Here is a 21525-nt window from a genome sequence, read left to right as displayed (position 1 = left end):
AAATGCGGTTCCAACTGAACTTGATTATGGCCTATTCATCTCAGGCTACAGACTGTTGACACCCACTCTGCGTTGCTCAAGATGATAAACATCTTTGGTACTTGAAGATTGAATCCAAATGACAACTGAACTGTGTGTGGTCAACTCCCTATGGTATCAAACACTGAACAGGGAAAATCATTTTGTTTACAACTGTGCCCTCCTTCCACTGGCTGAATTTTACTGATAACATTATAGCTCCAAATCATAATGACAGAAAACATTCTTTTGATGTTTATTTATTAAGGGGAGTTCTCTGTTCATCCTATTATGGATTAACAGATACATTACTGCGCCCGAGCCCAAGAGTACAGGGTTGGATAGGCATTGAGTTTTGCAACACAGTACTTCCAAAGATAAACCTGCAGTGCAAAAGTGGTACTAAATATCCTAAGCTTGCATTATAATAATAATAATCCTTGCATTTGATATAGCGCTTTTCACGTCGGGAGGACGTCCCAAAGCGCTTCACAGAATACACTGTAAAGTGAATTGACTGTATATTTGTGGGCGAACGCGGCAACCAATTGCGCACAGCAATGTCCCACAAACAGTCGTAGATTCAAAATGACCAATTTATTATTGTTTTTGGTTTTGGAGGGATTATTATTAGGCTCTGTGTGGAGTAAGGAAACTTGCCCAAGGTTTCGCCCTCTGCCTGGAATTGAACTCAGGTCTCTCACTTGCAAAGCGAGTGCTCTAACCACTGAGCTACAGGACTCCACGCATTCACTCCTGGTTAGCATTCACTGTCTATTCCTGTTTGCAAATTGGTGCAAATGAAAATCATATTCATCTCCATCTCCCCCTTCCCTTACCTCCTTCGAGACCCGTCTCACGACCCTCCTCTTTGACCATGTCTTCAGTCACCCTCCTAACCCTACCTCCCCGCCCTTCAACCCTCCTGATCCCAACCACCAACTTGGGTGCGGATCCCTGACTGTCCAGGGTCTTGGGACCTTATACAAATGTAATTTGTTGTTGTTATTAAAACGAGTCCCAGGAGAGCTGTGCAACGTACAGAGTTCATCATTAATGACATTTTAAATGTTAAAAGCTGCCACTATCTGGTGAAGAAGTGGTCTGGTTAAAGACTTTTCCTATTCTCATATGATTAAGCCACGGAGAGTGAGTGGGTAAAGCGCTTTTTGTCAGATAGTGGCCTAATGTTAATCTTAGCAGTAAAACCTTCAATTTAAAATAACAGTGGTCATTAAAACACTGCCGTCTCGCTGGTATTTTTTTTCAGGCCCATTTAATTGCGCTAAATTCACATTCAAACCTTTTGCCGTGAAATTGAATGAGCCATGAAAAGTACATACATTAAATGCAAACTTATCTTTACTCTAATGGGATAGAGTGGAGGCTACGTGAAAGTATAGCGCCGCATAGCAAGAGTCTGGTTCTTTCCATGAAGTAAAGCAGGTGGCGTTGAATTAAATGAGTTTATAATATTAACAATAAAAATCTTTGCATTTGATGTAGCGCCTTATCGCATCGTTGGGACGTCTCAAACGCTTCATAGAATATATTGTAAAATGGATTTACTGTGTATTTGTGGACGAAACGCTGCAGCCAGTTGCACAGAGCAATTGACAAAAGATGTGGCTTCATTACGAATCTGAAAGGCATGCAGGGAGATACAGTCACTGCGCACTATACAGTATATCCTGTGAAGTGCGTTGAGATGTCCTAAAAGGTGCTATAGCAATATTGTTATATTTTCCTAAAGTCAGGAGGGTATTTAATATCAAACCTATTTTGCCCACCAAATAAAGTCAATTCACTTTGCGTGAATTAATAATAATTCACTTTATTATTATATTATCAAACGGTGACAGTAAAACTACACGTTTCAAGGAAACATTAATAACCTTGCTTTTTTTACCATTCCTAACTATCCCCTGTGATAAATAAGGGGCAGAATGAGTCTAGAGATACTGTAATTTTGTTCTCATCATTAAAATGAATACGCTGTACCGGAAATAGAAGTTTACTGAAATTACTTTACCCCAAAATTCCTAAATCACACATAGACAGATCAGCCAAAAAGATTGCTCACAAAGTGAGTGCTGCTGAAGACTGATACTCCAAGAGATAATTTAATGGATAATTCCTGTCCTGTCTGACTTTACTTTCTGTCAATGTTTTATTTCATATTGCCCTTTCCTTTTCTGATGGACTCATTTCTACAATTAGGAGTGAGAGACAGACTGTAACTTATGACTGATTAAAGTTGACAGAAAGGACAGAAAGATAAGATGGATGTTGAACCCTGGCCCATCCTTACATAATAATAATAATCCTTCCATTTGATATAGCACCTTATCATGCCTTCGAGACGTCTCATATAATATAATACATAGAGGGATACCACACGGAAACAGGGTATTCGGTCCAACAAGTCAGTGCGCTGATCATCTAACATCAACTTCAATGTTACTTCAATGCTTGCATGTTGGATGTTGTCATCCACTATCAGCTTGAATGTATTTTGGTGGAGGTAAAATAAAGTTATATTTGTCTTTTCCACCTGGTCTATTGAGAAGTGGATGAAGCTTGCTATTGCGCCTGGGGTATCACAAAACATAAAGTAAAATATGTCACTAGAAGGTTACAGATTATTATAGCTCCTTTGCTTGGACTGAAGTTGGTTTTGGCAGCCAGGAAAGAGGCCTGGGGCTGGGGGAGAAGACAGCAGATCACGTCAGAGAGAAGATTCGGTCATTTTCTGGTGATTTTTATCCCCTCTTATGTTATATGGAATTTTCACTTTCATCTGTACCTATACTCCTGCTTTCGTTCTACTGTGATTTGAGGTAAAACCACTTAATAATAAGAAGGATAATAATTCTTGCATTTGATATAATGCCTTATCGCATCGTTGAGACGTCTCAAAGCGCTTCACAGAATATATTCTAAAGTGAATTGACTGTATATTTTGTGGGCGAAACGCGGCAGCCAATTGCGCACAGCAGTGTCCCACAACCAGTCATTGATCGAGTGACCAAAATTAAAAATAAAATTTAAAGAGGGATTATTACCCTCGGAAAGCGATCTGCCAATCGACTAACAACCGGGTTCCTACTTACTGCTAAGTAAACAGAGGCGTGTGTGTGGAGTAATGAACACACTACAGGACTCCATTACGAAGGCTCCACTTTACTGCCCTATTGCCAAATATTTTTGGATTGGATAATAATAATAATAATAATAATAATTGGATGAGGAATTAGAAAAGAATTCATATTTATTTTTAAAAAATCACAATTTAAAAAGCAAAGCTCCCCTTAGAACTACCATGTTGAACACACAGCAAACTGAATATGTCTGTTAAATACTCCTGTTATGGCATTACTCCTATCTTTAAATGACTTTTTGGTCTGATTGTACAATGAAGATGGATTTCAAGATGCACATTCCTCATACTGTAGCCACATCCAATAAAACAGTTAATTTGGTAAGAAATAAAACTGTTACAGCGATGTGATTGAAGCTGAAGCTATTGGCTCGGAATTATTAACATCCATATATGGGTTTTAATTAAGGTCTGTTAAGCATCATCCCTTAAAATATATCATTAATTTGATGAATTAATATGAACTCTTCAAGATCAGCTCGTTCTGGCTCTCAGCTTTGCCTTGAAACCTATCTTACAAAATGAATAATAATTTATACAACTTGCTTTTCATTTAAAGATTTTAATTTCAATTTACTTCTAAGATATTGAGATGAAATAACTCACCAAATAGAGACTCAGGAACTGAGGTAGTGGATGGAATGATTACAAATCCAACAACAAAAAAAAAGTACAGACTGCTCATTCCCGTTTTAGTTCTACGGTAATTACTTTTCAGACTACAGACGCTACTGTTTCTTTGATGCGTATTATTTCCGTTAGGTGCCACGGGTTCAGGGAGAGTATCGAAGGCATTCAACTCAGAAGAAAATCACGCTTTAAGCAGCGGAAAACATGTTAAAATGCAGTTACGTGAAATCAAGTCTAAGGTGTTTAGAATGGTAATATGCATGCAGATTTACAAACCGTGTCTTTAGGGTGGCCCAATAGGAAGAAATATGGGGACCCCTGCTTGTCACTTTTCATGCACATGGAGACACTGGAAGGTACCATTCCTAAAGGAAGGGGAGGAACAGCCTAGGGCCAATCATTAGAATTAACAGAACCAGTGGCAAAGATACTGTTAGTACAGAGACATTTAGCAAGTAGTTTAGCACAGTAAGAGCGAAAAGTGGAAATATCTAGAACAGAGAAGATCTTATGCAAGCTACAACATATTAAGCGGCACGGAAAAGTTAATATATTAGTGAAAGACTATGTCGCTCATTTCGTTCAAGATTCTCGTTTTAATATTCTTAGCGATGGAGAAAAATGTTCTTAATCTTAAGGAATCAGAAATGGCAACCAGCTATCGGGTTATCGTTAATATTTTACGATGTTAGGATGAATAATTTATGGCTTCTGTTTCTTGCGCTAACACTTTGAAGAGCTGCTGTTTGGTTGCTGACAACCAAAACTGGTTATTAGGAATCGTTTAAGCCACGGCGACGGCTTGGTCTGTGGTTGGCCGCAACTTTATTTCCGTAGGTGCAAAGAGCAATTGAGTTTCGGCTCAACGTAAGTAAGCAGGACGCGGATTAAAGTTTCATACTAAAATCAAAGGGTAGAATTTCACCTGTATAAGTGCACTGCTGTGGGGCTAAATCTATTGCTTTTATTGGGGGGGGGCAGCTGGTTGCCAGGTGTAACACATTGCATCAATACCCAAAAATAATCGTTAAGCAGGTTATGGCTTTAATTTCTACTTTAAATTCAGCGATGTGACAATGTGCTCATCCAGAGCATGAAACCCACCATACTCAGGCACCTGGCCCGTGCCCCTTTTGAGGAGGAGACGCACTCGCCTCCCTCCGGATTTGATGAGCTCTATAGCCCTGGCGTGGGTCATTTCTCTGGTGTTTTCTCCGTTGATTTCAATAATTTGATCTCCCACCTGCGGAGAACAGGAATAAAATGACAACAGAGTTAGGAAGTAACATTTGAAGGGGGCTTAATACTGTACAGCTGACTAGGAACGACAACAAGTTACATTACCATAGCACCTTTCACGTCAAGAGAATGTTTGCTTCTTGTGTCTTGTCCTGAAATTGCCCTTTGCCAATCTAAACCTATGTCCTTTATTCTCCTGAATATCTGAAAGCACTGTTACCCTCATGTATTTTTCCTATGTCCTATTTACACCCATGTCCACAAAGCCCTGTTTACCCCATGTATTTTTCTTCACTGTATTCAGCGTTTTAACTGTATTTAGAGGTCCAGAGGATCAGTGTGAGTGAGCGCCATCATTTTCACGGCAGATAATGATCCGTTGCCATGTTCGACAGCTTGTTTCAGGTCCTCCGTAGTCTCATATCACTGTTTTATAACAGGGGGTTTAGAGGACTTTATGGAAACCCTGTATTGTTCTGGGTTTACTTTTTCAATCCCATTTACAATGTTATACACGTCCAATAAGGTCCTCTCTTCATCTTCCCTAAAGACTGAAAACAGGGCAAGGCAATGGGGGGGGGGAAATGAATGTGGGGGACAAGGATCTTGAGAAAGAGACGATCGTTTCAGGGGCTGAACCCCAGAGATTCAATGACAACCTATAGGCAGCCCTTCTCTTTGTGATAATGAAAGTCTGAAAACCTCTTGCTTTTGACTCCATAAATCAGTTCCTCTCTGTCTCTCTCAACAACAACAACAACAACAAGATTCCATTTATTGAGCGCCTTTCACGTCGGGAGGACGTCCCAAGGCGCTGTACAGTTGGGTCAGGACCCAAGCAGGAGGGAAATGGTCAGGGTGAGGGGAGGGAAGGGAGGGAGCGAGGAGGGGGTAGAGAGTCGAGAGGGGAGCTGAAGGCACGGTCAAAGAGTAAGGTCTTGAGACCGGCCTTGAAGGAGGAAAGGGAGGAGGCGGCGAAGGCACTGGGGGATAGAGTTCCAGAGCCTCGGGGCTGAGAGGCTGAAGGCCCGGCCACCGATGGTAGGGCGGTTGGGGCGGGGGATATGGAGCAGACCGGAGCCAGAGGAACGGAGGGGACGGGCAGGTAGGTAGGGGGATAGTAGGTCGGAGAGTTAGGAGGGAGCAAGGCCGTAGGTGAGGATCTTGAATTCGATCCTCTGGGGGATGGGGAGCCAGTGGAGGCGAGCGAGGGCGAGGGTGGGAGTGATGTGGTCCCGAAGCCTGGTGCGGGACAGTACACGAGCTGCAGAGTTCTGAATGACCTGCAGTGTGGAGGGAGGTGGCGGGAAGGCCGGCGAGGAGAGAGTTCCCATAGTCCAGCCTTGAGGTGATAAAGGCGTGGACCAGAGTTTCAGCAGCGTGAGGGGTGAGGTAGCTGTACCGGGCAGTATAGTTACCAGGGTTAGCGATGGGGAGCTTACGCAACACGCAGAGTATCTGCCAGAGAGTGAAGATAAACAGAGGACTCTATTTGATTCAGGCTCCGTGCTCAGCAGCATGCAGAGTGGATTCTGCTGAAACAGGTCTCATTATCTGTACTGTCAAGTTTGATTGCAGTGTGACTTGTGGCCTGGCTCCAGTGATGGACCGTGATGTATTTGGCTGCCTCCAGTACTTCACCACAAGTTGGTTAGGAAATAGGGGTTAGTGTCTACTGTGAAAGACAACAAAGTTGTGATTCTGAAAAGGACTTCTTTCCCGATACGAGCTGTGTGTCAGCCTGGTTCAGTTGGTAGCACTCTCACCTTGGAGCCAGAAGCTTGTGGGTTCAAGCCCCAGTCAGGCCTTGAGCTTACATAGCCTAAGCTGACACTCCATTGCATTGCTGGAGGTGCCATCCTTCGGATGAGATGTTTAAACCAAGATTTTGTTTCACTGTTCAGTTGGTCGGTAAAGATCCCACGACACTATTTGAAAAGAGAAGGTGTCCTGGCCAACAATCCTCCAAGTATGAGTTGATCATTCGTATCATAGTAGTTAAAAAATATCTTGGCAAGGCATGAATAAATAATTGCAAAGAGCCAGAGGAATGATGGATTACCATGGATCTAATACATGTCATTATATTAATCTAGGAACAGTACCTTGCACTTTCCCTTTCAAATTTTCATAAGTAGTTGATTGAGCCAGACAGATTAATAAACGCAAGCCCCTGATTTTCTTACTGGGTGAAGCCGCAATTTATTATGCCTGTCAACACGGAACCTTTGTTCTAGAAAGTTGCATCTAACAGCTGACAGTTTCTGATTTAATCAACATTAAATTAGCAATGGGTAAATCACTAAATTAAAGCCTGGATGATAATGTTGGTTGGGTACTAATTGAAAAGTAACCAAAAAAATACACTTCACAATAGCTTCCTAATGTGTGTCCGGACGTCTAAACAATCTACTATTTTTAGAGAAACTATTTCCTCTGGTGGGGGAATCCAGAACAAGGGGGCATAATCTTAAAATTACAGCTAGGCCATTTAGGAGTGAAATCAGGAGGCAGTTTTTCACCCAAAGGATAATGCAAATTTGGAACTCTCTCCCCCAAAATGCTGTGGATGCTGGATCCATTCACATTTTCAAGACGGAGATAGATAGATATTTGTTAGGTCAGGGTATTAGGGGATGTGGGACAAGGAAGGGTAATTGGACTTGAGGTACAGATCAGCCATGATGGTGGGACAGGCTCGAGGGGCTGAGTAGCCTACGTTTACTATGTTTACTGTGTTATCCATTTATATTTATTTCAATATAAAAATAAGTAAATATAAATTTACATATAAATTATATTTAAAAATAAATATATAACAAATAGTTACTATGTTTCTACTACTTTTGAGTTGTTTTGCTGTTTTATGATTCTTGATATGAAATCCTGTGAAGCCTCTGAGGCAACGTGATGATGTGCTGTATCAAAGGGAAGGATTATCATTATTATTATTATTATTATGGTTATCATTAGGGCTCAGCTGTAAGAAACTTTTGGACACCCCTGTTGCTATCGGCACTTACAGGACTTGATGCTGAGTCAAGTTCCCCCTTTGAGTTAATAACAGATTATAACACTCAGCTCAAGGTAACATCTTCCAACTCCAATTATGTGAACACGTGTGTTCAGTTTCTTGCACATGCTTGTGAACTCCAATGGAGATTGTTGTCACTTCAAGGCTAACTTCTGCCAAATTGAATTGTGGACAATTGGGTGCAGCAGACTTCTGGGGCCAACCAGAAAATGGATCAGGACTGAATAAACTCGACTTGGGAGAGAGGCTCAAACAGCAACAACAAATTACATTTGTATAGCGCCTTTCATGTTCAAGGCGCTGGACAGTCAGGGATTTGGATCCGAGCTGGGGGCTGGGATCAGGATGGGTGGAGGACAGGGAGGGTAGGGGTGGGAGGGTGACCGAAAGCGCGGTTGAAAGGGAGGTGTCTTGAGACGGGCCTTGAAGGAGGTAAGGAAAGAGTCCAAATCCTTGACTGTCCAACGGCTTGGAGTGTGCTGACGATGCAAAAGGCGCTATACAAATGTAATTTGTTGTTGCTATTTATAAACTGTTAAAATTACCACTGTATATCACCAGCTTGAAAGATGATAACCTGTCTGTATTAAATAGATTTGAAATGGCCCATTAAATGTTGGGTGTGGAAACTAAAGAGCAAGTGTCATAGTTGTGCATTACTCACAGAGCAAATTTTTCTCAAGATATTCTTTTTGTAACACATCAAGTTGAGGAATAACCAATCCTGGGGGAACAGATCATTTTTTTGCTTTGCACTCAGGTGCTCTGAGAAAAAGATACGTTTGTGTTCAAAATGCGTTTCGCCCACAAATTATACAGTCAATTCACTTTACAGTATATTCTGTGAAGTGCTTTAGACGTCTCAAAGACGAGATAAGACGCCATATCAAGCGAAAGGATTATTACTACTATTATTATATAAAAATCCACAGTAACGCCTCAAAAAACATTCTCCAACTGCAGTATTCAGAAAAGCATCCCTAGCGAAACAATATGATTTTAACAATATAATACTTGCATTTCATATAGTGCCTTATCACATTGTCGATACATCTCAAAGTGCTTCACAGGGGATATTACTGTAAACTGCAATGAATGTTTATTTGTGGACCAACTTGTAGGTGAATTTTAAGATCCCCTATAAGGAAATATCCAAGTTAGTGCCAATTTTATTCAAATTGAAGTCAGTTTCGTCTAGAAAATATACAATCACTATATTTTTACAGTGTATGCAGTATACAGTGAAAGGAGGTGGTCACTCACTCCGTGTGTTTGTGCGACACTGCTGTGTGCAAGTAGCTTCACTTGTTTAAATTTAAGTTAGTATCCAAGATGATATAGTATAACTAAGCAAGGACAATTTGAATTTATTGAATTTTAAATTCAATTGTTTCGCCCACAAAATAAACAGTCAATCCACTTTACAATTTACCCTGTGAAGCGCTTTGAGATATCTCAACGAAGTGATAAGGCGCTATATCAAACGGAAGGATTATTATGATTATTATTACGGTCTGATGCTGTGAATTAGGGTCCAACAATAACAACAAATTACACTTGAATAGAGCCCTTCACGTCAAAAAGAGTTCCCAGGGCGCTGGACAATCAGGGGTTTTGGACCCGAGCTGGGAGGTGGAAGGGTATTAGTTTAATTTAGCTCCTAACGCTGTTAGAGGGACATCTTTTACTCCACCTATCAGATCTGTCCTTCGGGCCGTTGAAGTGAATTGAAATTAAGTCACATCACCACCCATCCATGCTCACAATTAATCATTGCTTTACCGCAGTTTCCCCCAAAATGTTCATCAGCATTTTCTTCAAGAAGCGTCCGCAGCTAACGACACATTTCAATAAAGCTTTGATCAAAAATACGTCAACTGATGCAAGGCAAGAGGTGAACCTTAGAATGAGGTCACACGTTTTTCGGGAATCAGTTAAAGGATAATTTTAACGAGTATTTTAATTATCCCACACGCAATCTAGAAATTCAAGAAATTCAGAATGTTCTACCCCTCTGGAGTCAGTTTACATAAATGGTTTTCAATTCTTATTTTTTTGAAATGACGACCTAATAAAACTTTATTACCATGCAAAATGAAAGTCGATACAATGGGTGTCAACTGAAATAAAAAAGGTAAGCCTTTCTTTTGTGAAATAATATGCAAAGCTGAAAGACTCAACAATTCAAAGCTCTATTTAACCAGTCTGATTTGTGACTGTTTGTTTGCTGCTGTGTGCATTTGGTTGCCGCATTTCACCAACAAAATACACAGTCAATCCACTTGGCAGTATATTCTGGGAAGCGCTTTGAGATGTGTCGGCGATGTGATAATAATAATAACGATCGTTGCATTTGATATAGTGCTTTATCACGTCATCGCTATAAAAGTTGCTGTATCAAATGCGATGGTTATGATTGTTATTTTTTATGAAAGCAAGAGATTTTTTTAAAATCGTGACTCGACTAGATTTCAACAACCTGTTCACGTTAGCTCTTGAACAGACGTTCAGACAGTTACTTTGCAAACTGGGAGTGTTCTTCAAGCGCTCGGATTACTTCCCCATGGCTCTGATGCCCGCAAGCTCCATACGTACTCGTTCATGGTTCAGACGTGGTTGGTTCAACCAGCAGCCCCCGCATTAATAGTGCGAGGAGTTACTCGAACCTTTGCTGGCATTTTTCTACATAGAATATGTAGCTGTTTCCATACCAAGAGGCGTCAGTGCAAAATTGCACCTCCAGTTGGCCATTACAGGTCAATTACAAGTCATCGAAACCCGGTGCAAGCATTTCAACTGCCTCCCCACAAATTGCTGGCGAGGCGAGGAATCCGGGATAAATGAACGGCTTTACTTACTCTCATTCTCCCGTTTCTGACTGCAGGTCCATCCTCTGCCAGCCGCAGGACGTAGAGGTCCATCTTATATTCTCGGCCTCCACGAATGCTGAATCCAAACCCTTTCATGCCTTTCTCCAGATCAACCGTAAAATAATCGAAATCCTAGGATGGCCAGCACAAAGGGAGGAGAAAATTAGTTTTTTTTTCATAATTGTGGAGTCCTGTAACGCAGTGGTTGGAGCACTCGGCTGGGCAAGCGAGAGGACCTGTGTTCAATTCCCGGGCAGGGCAAAACCTTAGATAAGGTTTATTACTCCACATGCCTCTGTTTACCTCGCGGTGAGTAGGAACCCGGTTGTTGGACGATTTGGATCACTTTCCGGGATAATACTCCCTAAGAAAAAGAAATGGTCACTCAACCTAGGTTTGTTTATTGGACACTGTTATGGGCAATTGGCTGCTGTTTCACCCACAAAATACACAGGCCATCTACTTTACAATATATTTTGTGAAGAGCTTTGAGACGTCTCAATGACATGATAAGGCGCTATATCAAATGCAAGGATTATTATTATTATTCTTGTTCATCTTTTTTGGATCAGCTGTGTTGTCAGAAAATACAAAAACATGCTTAAGAGTATCCAGACCAGACAAAGCTCCACATATGGGCACTACTCATCTTCATTAGTAGCTGATCCTGCTAAACAGATGCACATCTATAAATCAAACGCATCAATTAAAATTGGCAATGGTATTACAGAACAGAATGTGTATCCATTGGCAAGGAATACTGCAGAACAGCTTTCACACATTCAGCATATCCTGTTATTTCATAATCCAAATGTCTGCACTTCTTCATGCTTTGCGTCACTGCGGTCATTTTCTTTATTATAAACATGAATTATTCCACTCCCTCAAAAAAAATTAAATAATAAATGAGGTTTTCATTTGTGGATTTCTTAGTACAGAATCTGAGCCATTGTAAATGTCCTTTTGGTAAGTGGAAGTAATATCTGTGACAACATATTCTGTGAAGCGCTTTGAGACGTCTCAATGATGTGATAAAGTGCTATATCAAATGCAAGGATTATTATTATTATCATTGAGTACATCAACCAACCTATGGGAACTCTGCGCTGACTCGAACTATTCTTGGCTGATTAATCTTGTTAGCTGATGGGAATTCTAACGGGATTCCATACAACTACAAAGTGGATCTCATTGTAGGTCAATTAAAAGTACCTGTAATTTAATACCTTCTCTTCCAGATCCTTTTCCACAAATAGGCACCACTAAGTGAAAATGGTATCTGTCACATTATATTCTGTGAAACGCTTTCTTTGAGACGTCTCGATGATGTGAAGAGGTGCCATATCAAATACCTGCATTTGATATAGCGCCTTATCATGTATTTGAGACGTCTCAAAGCGCTTCACAGAATATACTGTAAAGTGAATTGACTGTGTATCTTGTGGGCGAAACGCAGCAGCCTTTCGCACAGCAGTGTCCTACAAATAGTAGTGGATTGAGTGACCAAATGACTATTTTTTTTTACAAGGGATTATTGCCCCCGGAAAAGCGATCCATCAATCGACTACCAACCAGGTTCGTACTTACTGCTAGGAAAAACAGAGGCGTGTGGAGTAAGGAAACTTGCCTAAGGTTTCGACCTGGCCGACAAGCGAATCCACATCCTCTTGCTTGTGAGGCGAGTGCTTGAACCACTAAGCTACAGGACTCCACAAGGTTAATACATGAAATGATGACCACTTGGGTGAGGTACCACAGGATGACCAGCACAGTGGAACTGTGCCCCAGCAGGAGAAAAAGGAAAGTCAAAACCTGCCTGGACTGTGAGTTCATTGACCTGACATGGGGCTTGAACCCACAACCTTCTGATTCACAGGTGAGAGTGCTACCAATTGAGTCAGGCTCAGTTAATCCACTGAAGGTCCATCAGAGTCTGAACGACAAGGAGGTGAACATCTCGCATGTGACCCTTCATCAGATTTTAAGGCAGCTTCGTGTCAAATTTTAGCAAATTAACTGGCCCAGGGCACACGTGCGATGTTTTGGTAAACTTGCACACAGCATAGCAACTGCATCAGCAGCAATCATAGAGAGAAAATTTTTGGGAGTAACGCTTAATGAGGTAAGTAATTCCAGCTCCATAGAATGTCCTGGAGGGAAAGTATTTTCAATATAACACACAAGTCTGGTGCTGGGACTTTATCGCAACTTACGTTCTTTTCATAATGACTTTCAGACAGTGATCGGATAACCATCCTGCAACTGATCTTTTTTTTCTGTTTAATCCTTTATTTTAAAAAAAAGCCTGTCAAGCCACTACTGGGTTAATTTATTCCAAACAGAATTTCTAAAACTCTTGAAGTCAAACTTCAAGTACGCGGCACAATGTTTTTTGCTAAAACAAATGTAGATTTCTTTCCTCTTGTAACAAAACGCTGTCGGCACCTTACAACCTTGACTGCGTCCCACAAACATGCTGTGGATTAAACTCCTTTTTTTTTAACCCTCTGTCAGGGTTCCTACACCTACCTCTCTTTCACTGGGGTTCAGTTCAGCAGTTATCATAGGGTACCTCGCCCAAGAAGTCATTGTTCATGTTTAAGCCCTGATAGTGAGTGTTGGCAGCGTGTTCAATCGTGGCTTTCAATTCACAGATAAATCCCAATTCCATTCTCGTTCAATGTCACACGTTTATACCTTCCACTACTGGTCTCTGGATGGTGATCACAAGTGAGAACACTAGCTATTTTGTTCCTTATCTTATCTATAATGAGGCCAATTGTAGTGTCTCTACTGCTGCCCTGGTTGAGATTAGTTTAACTTCTGTCTGACCTTCGCATGGTTTTGCATCTCAAGCGCTCTGGGACCCTACCCTGTGTGAGCGATGCTATATAAATACAAGTTGTTGTTGTTGTTGACTTTACCGCTGAACCAGTACGCAGTGGGCCAATGGGGAATGAGAGTGTGGCAAGGGGACAGCAAATGAGAAAGTGTAAAGAAATATCAATTTAAAGCTTAGATTTGATGTCCCGAGGAGCAGACTATGCATCTCTTTTAGCTTTACTCCTGTTGGTTAACTACTTTTCCCCGCGACAAAATGGATCACTCAGATCGTGCTGACAATACACTCAATAAAATGTTTGATTGTCTGACAGAACCCTAAAATTTTACAGCACAGAAGAAGGCCAGTTGGCCCATTGAATCTGTGCTGGCTCTTTGATAATGAGGTCAACATAAAGGATCATTTGCTATTTTACGCATCAAATGTGCTGCATGTCGAACTCAAGATCCTCATCCTCACCTACAAGGCCATTCACGGCCTTGCTCCCTCCTACCTCTCCGACCTACTATCCCCCTACGTACCTGCCCGTACCCTCCGTTCCTCTGGCTCCGGTCTGCTCCACATCCCCCGCCCAACTGCCCTACCATCGGTGGCCGGGCCTTCAGCCTCTCAGCCCCGAGGCTCTGGAACTCCATCCCCCAATGCCTTTGCCTTGCTTCCTCCCTTTCCTCCTTCAAGGCCGGTCTCAAGACCTTTCTCTTTGACTGTACCTTCAGCTCCCCTCTCGACTCTCTACCCCCTCCTCGCTCCCTCCCTTCCCTCACCCTGACCATTTCCCCCCTGCTCGGGTCCTGACCCAGCTGTCCAGAGCCTTGGGACGTCCTCCCGACGTGAAAGGCGCTCTATAAATAGAATCTTGTTGTTGTTTTCCACGAAGGCCATGAAATATTGGGACATCTGAACGTCGATCTTCAATTGCTGGATCACTGTGATACCGGCTTGACGAGATTGTCGTTTACTCCAAACACAGGGCGTCTAAATTTGTAGCACGGGTGCACTTTGAGCCTGGGTGCAGTGGGATTACCCTATGCCTCTGGCCTCAAGGGCATAGCATGCAGGCTTAGGTTTTCTGGTAACCCAGTAACTGCTGGAAACGCTCACAAAAGTGTTTGCTGACTTGCCGAGTGTATGTCCAGCACGGTCCAGTGATGCCAGCAATGACCCACCAATCTGGACGTGCTGACCGGTGACCACACTACAGCACGACCCTTTGTAATGTGGGGTTTGATTCTATGGACCCAAACCACAGTGTTAGGAGGGGCTTTGACTGCTGGTGAATCATGTACGTGTTGCTTCTGACCTTCCAGAACTCCATATAGATGGCTAGTTTTGTTTTTTCTATAAGAATGTTATTTTTTATGAGCACATCTGGAACAAGAAATATAGATGAGGAACAAAGAGGGAGGGGCAAGGCAAAGAGGGAGAAGAATAAGATAGAGAAGAATAAGATGGAAAGAGAAAAACAGCCGTTAGCTGTTAGTCAGGGCGAAACATTGGGCATGTTTTGCCCACAAAAGTATAGTCAATTCACTTTACTGTGAAGCGGTTTGAGATGTTAAATGCAAGGATTGTTATCATTACTTCCCAATAGTCGAAACTGAGATTGACTTGCGAGTAGAATTCCAGGGGTTGGAAATCGTTAATTGCAAATCATTTTGCGAGTATTGCAAATGGTAAGGCCTCCACAACTCGAGTCAGAATTTGTTTCCCAGGCATTACGAGGATATAGGATACACTGACCTGACCAAAGAAAAGACAGCCCAGTCTGACCGAACTCTGAATAGTGCTGAAGTCTGTTTGTGCATAGACCTTCAATTAGGTTTCTTAGCAAAATTGATGACGTTTGCTTGAACGAATCTCACTCAGGGCTCACAGGGTATCCTCCTCACCACAAGATAATCATAAACAATGTGGAACAAAATAATAATAATAATCCTTGCATTTGATATAGTGCCTTATCACGTTGTTGAGACGTCTCAAAGCGCTTCACAGAACATATTGTAACGTGGATTGACTGTATAATTTCTGGCCTAAAATTATATCTCCGCCTCCAGTAGCCAGATTCGAATGCTTGCAACAACCTTCATCATAACTCAAAGACCAACTTCACACAAGCAGCATTGCTGGGTGCTTCAACTGCTACGTTGGCAATTGGTGAATTATTGTTAATGTACAGTGGGTATAATTACAGGTCCCTTGTACCTCGTAAATATAACTTAAAGCACTCCAGCACCTATTTCCTACTTGACTCTGAAATATGGTTGAAAAGCCCTCGACATTTAATGCTTCCACCGGTTAATCAGGCGAGTACGACAGTGTAACAAGAGTACTCTGACTCCCAACCCCTAAATCAAATGTGACAAACCAAGTGCTTAATGTGTGGTAGTGGCTAAGTGCACACCCGATCATCGTGAAAAGAAAAATAATCTCCCAAATATTAAAATAACAGATTTAAGGTTTATAATTCAAACGCGAATCTTGTATCACGTTTTGGGCGTTTTGTTTGGTTTCGAATTAATTGCGTCCAATTTTTCCACTCAAGTCAGCGTTGACGGAAATAGTGTGAAATGGAATGGCAAGAATCATTGTGAATGTGGTTTTAAAGGGCCGGTTCCTTGGGAGCAGGGGGCACATCTGGAGCAGAGGTGAGGAGTCAGAGGACAGATTTAGAAAAAGCTTCTCGTGATGAGAAAGAAAACGAAAAAGGCTTAAAAAACAGGGAATTTGGGATGTTTGGCTTCTAAATAAGGAACAAATTTACGACTTCTATCAACTTGATGTCCTGTAGTGTATTGGTTAGAGCACTCTCCTCACAAGCGAGAGAACCCGGGTTTGATTTCCGGGTGGGGCGAAACCTTAAGGCAAGTTGTCTTATTCCACACACCTCTGTTTATTTAGCAGTTAATAACCCAGTCGTTTGTCGATTGGTGGATTGCTTTCTGGGGGTACTAATCCCCTCAAACAATAAAAATAATAATAAGTTGGTCTCTCAATCCAAGACTGTCTGTGGGACACTGCTGTGCTCAATTGGCTGCCGAATTTTGCCCACAAAATATACAGTCAATTCACTTTACAGTATAATCTGTGAAGCGCTTTGAGATGTCTCAACGATGTGATAAGGCGCTGTATCAAATGCAGGGATTATTATTATAAATTTCACACAACTTTAAATGTTAAGACAACGGTCTTAAGACTAAGACTAAATAAGTTTTTCTGATTAGGGCGTAGTATGTGAGGGCTGGAGGTTTGATGATACAGGGACAATGTTGACTCATTCCAGAATGAAAACACCAGCACAGAGCTAACCAACATGATGAGGTGACGCTGCGGACTTGACTGACAAATACGTCAAAAAAAAGCTACTCCAAATCAGTAACTTTCATGCACAATAAGAATCAATAGCAGAAGCTACAATACATCATTTGATGTGACAATAGCAGTTAGCGTTTTATTGCTGAATTGTCACAGGCCTTTCAATTCTGCCTTTTGTACTCTAATAACAACACACAACAACAACTTGCATTTATGTAGCGCGCTTCACACCAGATGGCATCTTGGGAGCGCTTAATAACTCATATTTGTGCAACCATTAGAAGATAATACCTCAACACTGTAGTATCAAACCCATCCCCCAAGATAACTCAGATATTACATTGTTTAACAATGTTCAGAAATACACGGAAGCTTTACAATGTCTCTCATAAGACGTTGTTAAACACAACTTATTTTCTTCAATTGTAGGTTAAGGGAAGATGAAGGGTTTTAAAAATAAATTAGTTGAAGTGCATTTTACTGCACATTTCATTCAATCATGCCTCCAATACAGACTTGCTCCTGAATTACTGGATAAAAGGATCTAATTTTGCTCAAATTACTTTCACCTTCAAAATACACAACTGAGTGCACTTTACAGTAATTACCATGAAGCGCTTCAAAACATCCTCCTGATGTGAAAAGCGCTATATCAAATGCAAGGATTATTATTATTTCTTGTGACTAGCCAGATGAAACAACCTAATTTTGCTTCCATTGTTTTATATTCATCTCAGTCATTGGATATCTGTTTGGTTGCATTATTTTGTGCAATGCCTTTCCATTCTTTTGTTGGGAATACTTTAGGAGCTAACTCTGTACTTGCACTTGACTAACTGCATTTTATGAGCTAACTCTGTCTTAATTTACCATATCAAACCTGTAGGAATCCAAACCAATCTAAAGAGTGGCAATTTACGTGACATTACAATGCTGAAAGGAATTTAATTTCCGTTATGAACAATGAACGTATTATCACTTGCGTGAAATATTCTGACTCACACAATGATGCTGCACATCAGTGTGTTCATTCAAATACCATTACGTAATTACACTACCCACGCATATGCATTAAATTATAGCTCTCACCTAATGCTGTTAATGAAGAATCATTTTGCTGAAAAAAATACTAGATAAATGCGACACAGTGCCATTTATGACGATTTTATTGCATTTAAGAGGAGGATAATAGGTAAGAGTTTCTAAAGACGTAAAGTTCATAATCTAATTTAGTGGAGGAATAACCAACAAGAACTAACTTAGAACCATGTCATAATGAGCCACATTATATCACGGGTTCTCCTAGAACATGACTGGCATCTTCTTACTTAAAAATCCCAAATCCTGATAGGGCGGCAACCAAATTGCACTTCAAATCCCAATGTCACTGTTTAAAATGTCAGCGCAACTGGATTTAATCCGTTTTGAAGGGCGACAGATAAAGATGCATTCTGATGGCACCGACTGTGTGATTGGTGACATGACGGGATTGCTACTATCTACCAACAGCTCATGTCTGAGCCTCACGACAAGGCGGGATGGAATTCCATCCACCCTCAACCACCACTTTATAACAAGGTCTTTAACTGTGTTGCTTTTCTCAATAATTCACAGCCCCATGTGAAAGGCGCTATATAAATGTAAATTTTGTAATGTAATTTGTATCGTATCTTCAATGCTTTTCAGTTGAGATCACCTTTCTGTTGCAGCTTTTGCTGTGTGTCATCTCTCACCAAGCCACACAGACACACACACACACACTCCTCTGACAGAAGGGAGTGAGCACACAGCCTGCCAGCGAGTCCTGACAGTGCTGTTCTGAAACCTCCTGGAGTGTGAGAGTGCATGAGAGTGATGGGAGACAAGCCAGCACAATGCTATCGCGCATTCTAATTTGTGAGATCGGCTGAAAGAAATTTTGTGAAAGGATTTGTGAATCTTGCAGCTACCTGATGACTTTCAGCCCAAACCTCTAGAGCTCCAATGGAGGTCATTCTCTTGGGCGTGATCCAGATTAACGGAAGTTGAACCTGCGATCTGGGTCCAAGCAGAGTGGCTGAGATGCCACTCGATACCTTCCGGATTTTATATTTACAAATCTAGCAAATTGGACTCCAATACTGTAGTTCCTGTGAAGTTTGGCACATTTATCATATCAAATGCCAGCTAGTTGGGTGGGCACTTTGCCATTGGGATCAATTGAGCTTGAGTCAGGAAACATCACAAACATTCTTTTTCTGCTATGTATATATATCCTTGCATTTGATATAGCACCTTATCACATTGTTGAGACAGAATATACTATAAAGCAAATTGACTGTGTATTTTGTGGGCGAAACGCGGCAGCCATTTGCACATAGCAGTGTCCCACAAACAGTCATGGATTGAGTGACCAAGTTATTATTATTATTTTTTGAAGGGTTTATTACCCCCAGAAAGCGATCGGCCAATCGACTAACAACCGGGTTCCTACTTACTGCTAGGTAAACAGAGACGTGTGGAGTAAGGAAACTTGCCTAACATTTCGTATAATATATATACGAAGTTCATAAATGTTATATCAATAAAAGAATTACATAACACAACACTAACCTGATGGTTAGAGTATGCTCTTGGAGTGAACCTTAAGGTGCACTGTTAATTGTTAACTTTGTATCTTAAGAGGCATTGTTTTTGCAAACTTTTCGAAGAAACAGTACCAATTTCCACAAATATGTCAACTACAATAGCATCCAATTGCATCTCACACATTCTGTTGTATTGTGGTGTCCACATGCTCAACGTCTAAACACAGTTAAAGTGGCCACTACGATAAAAGGCAAAATACTGTGTATGCTGGAAATCTGAAATAAAAACAGAAGTTGCTTGGGAACACTCAGCAGGTCAGGCAGCATCTATGGAGAGAGGAGAGTGAGTTAACGTTTCAGGTCGATGACCTATCGTCAGAACTCACTGTTGACTGTTCCCCGCGACTTCTGTTTTTATTTTGGCCACTAATGTAAAGTGACCTTGAAACATACTAGGTTAAGCCATTAAAGTCTTGTACCTGTGGTTGCCTGTAATCAGGCACGGCATATGTTCGGTTGTCAGGAGGCGGTTGCCTGTAATCTATTAGAGGCGGGTGCCTGTAGTCCAGTGTCGGTGGTTGTCGATAATCTACCACTGGAGGCTGTCTGTAGTCTGAAAATGGTGGTTGTCTAATATCCGGTTTAACATCCTGCCTTGCTTTCACCTCTGACCTGTAACTGGAGAAAAATACTGCAACATCAATACAATCTGTCTCGAGAGCCTTCAAATCGGGTAACAGTTCAGATAACATGAATTATTAAAGTCAAAAATAAGAATAAGACAAAAATTACTTTTCCAATTACGGCACTGATTGTCATAAATGTTTAATGCTTGAATAGAGGAGCGGAGGCAAAAGGCTGCTGATGGAAATACAAAGCACAGATTAGCGCTCAAGTCAACTGTAAGCTCCCTATTTCACTTCGAGCCATTTAAACATTCATCTGCAGAAAACTACTGAGCTGTGGCATTCATTCCCAGGTATTGACAGTCTTACTACAGACTGACTGCTTATACTACTAATAATAATTCTTGCATTTGATATAGCACTTTATCACGTTTTCGAAACATCTCAAAGCGCTTCACAGAAAATACTGTTTAGTGAATTGACTGTGTGTTTAGTGGGCGAAAGGTTGTTATTTATTAACAAAATACACAATCACTACACTTCACAGTAAATACTGCGAAGCACTTTCAGGCGGCCTCCCAACACGAGAAGCACTATATCAAATGCAAGGTTTATAACAAAAATCTAATACAGTACAACAATAAGTTGCATCTTAATACCACCTTTCATGTACAAGAATGTCTCAAGGTGCTTGATAAATGTGGTATGCACAATGAGCAGGGAAATGAGAGAATTAAATATGTTGAACAAAGAAAGGTACAGTTGAAGAGATATGTTTTTATGGGGGGTTTTGAAGGCAGGGAGAAAAGTAACAAGGGCAAAATAATTAATAATAATGTAATAATAATCCTTGAATTTGATATAGCGCCTTATCACGTCATTGAGACATCTCAAAGCGCTTCACAGGATATACTGTAAAGTATTTTAATGGGCCGGTTCCAGAGGAATGGTAGCTGAAGGCTTGGGTTTTGGGAGCAAATGGAAGGAGATAAGAAATTACAGATAATCCCTTCCAAACATGCAAGCACATTTGTAAAGGGAAACTACATTCTCTAACATTTGTTATCCCATTGGCGGGTGGGCTTTCAGCCACTCTGNCCCCACCCTCTGGAACTCCATCCCGCAGTCCCTCCACCTCGCCCCCTTTCTTGCCTCCTTCAAGACCCATCTCAAGACCCTCCTCTTCGACCGTGCCATTGTTCACCTTCCTTCCCCCCACTGCCCCCA

The 21525-nt window shown here is 41.3% G+C and overlaps 1 protein-coding gene across 7 annotated transcripts in view; it reads right to left on the bottom strand.

The window, feature by feature from the left end:
• Nucleotides 1-21525, bottom strand: part of magi2a (membrane associated guanylate kinase, WW and PDZ domain containing 2a) — a 472217-nt gene that overhangs the window by 9530 nt on the left and 441162 nt on the right. For 4 of the 7 annotated variants that reach the window (XM_042335534.1, XM_042335536.1, XM_042335535.1 and 1 more), the window contains 3 exons: nt 20152-20350; nt 10940-11083; nt 4913-5051 (listed from right to left, as the gene is read on the bottom strand). In XM_042335534.1, the coding sequence (XP_042191468.1) occupies nt 4913-5051; nt 10940-11083; nt 20152-20350 (482 nt within the window). Of the gene's footprint in view, nt 1-4084; nt 4196-4912; nt 5052-10939; nt 11084-20151; nt 20351-21525 lie in introns of all 7 variants that reach the window. The other 3 variants (XM_042335537.1, XM_042335540.1, XM_042335539.1) reach the window with 2 other exon arrangements.

The sequence above is a fragment of the Callorhinchus milii genome, unplaced genomic scaffold (genome assembly GCF_018977255.1).
Source record: "Callorhinchus milii isolate IMCB2004 unplaced genomic scaffold, IMCB_Cmil_1.0 Scaffold5, whole genome shotgun sequence".
NCBI classification, from domain to species: domain Eukaryota; kingdom Metazoa; phylum Chordata; class Chondrichthyes; order Chimaeriformes; family Callorhinchidae; genus Callorhinchus; species Callorhinchus milii.
Note: the sequence above shows the minus strand (reverse complement) of the source record. Positions and strands in the feature narration are given on the sequence as shown.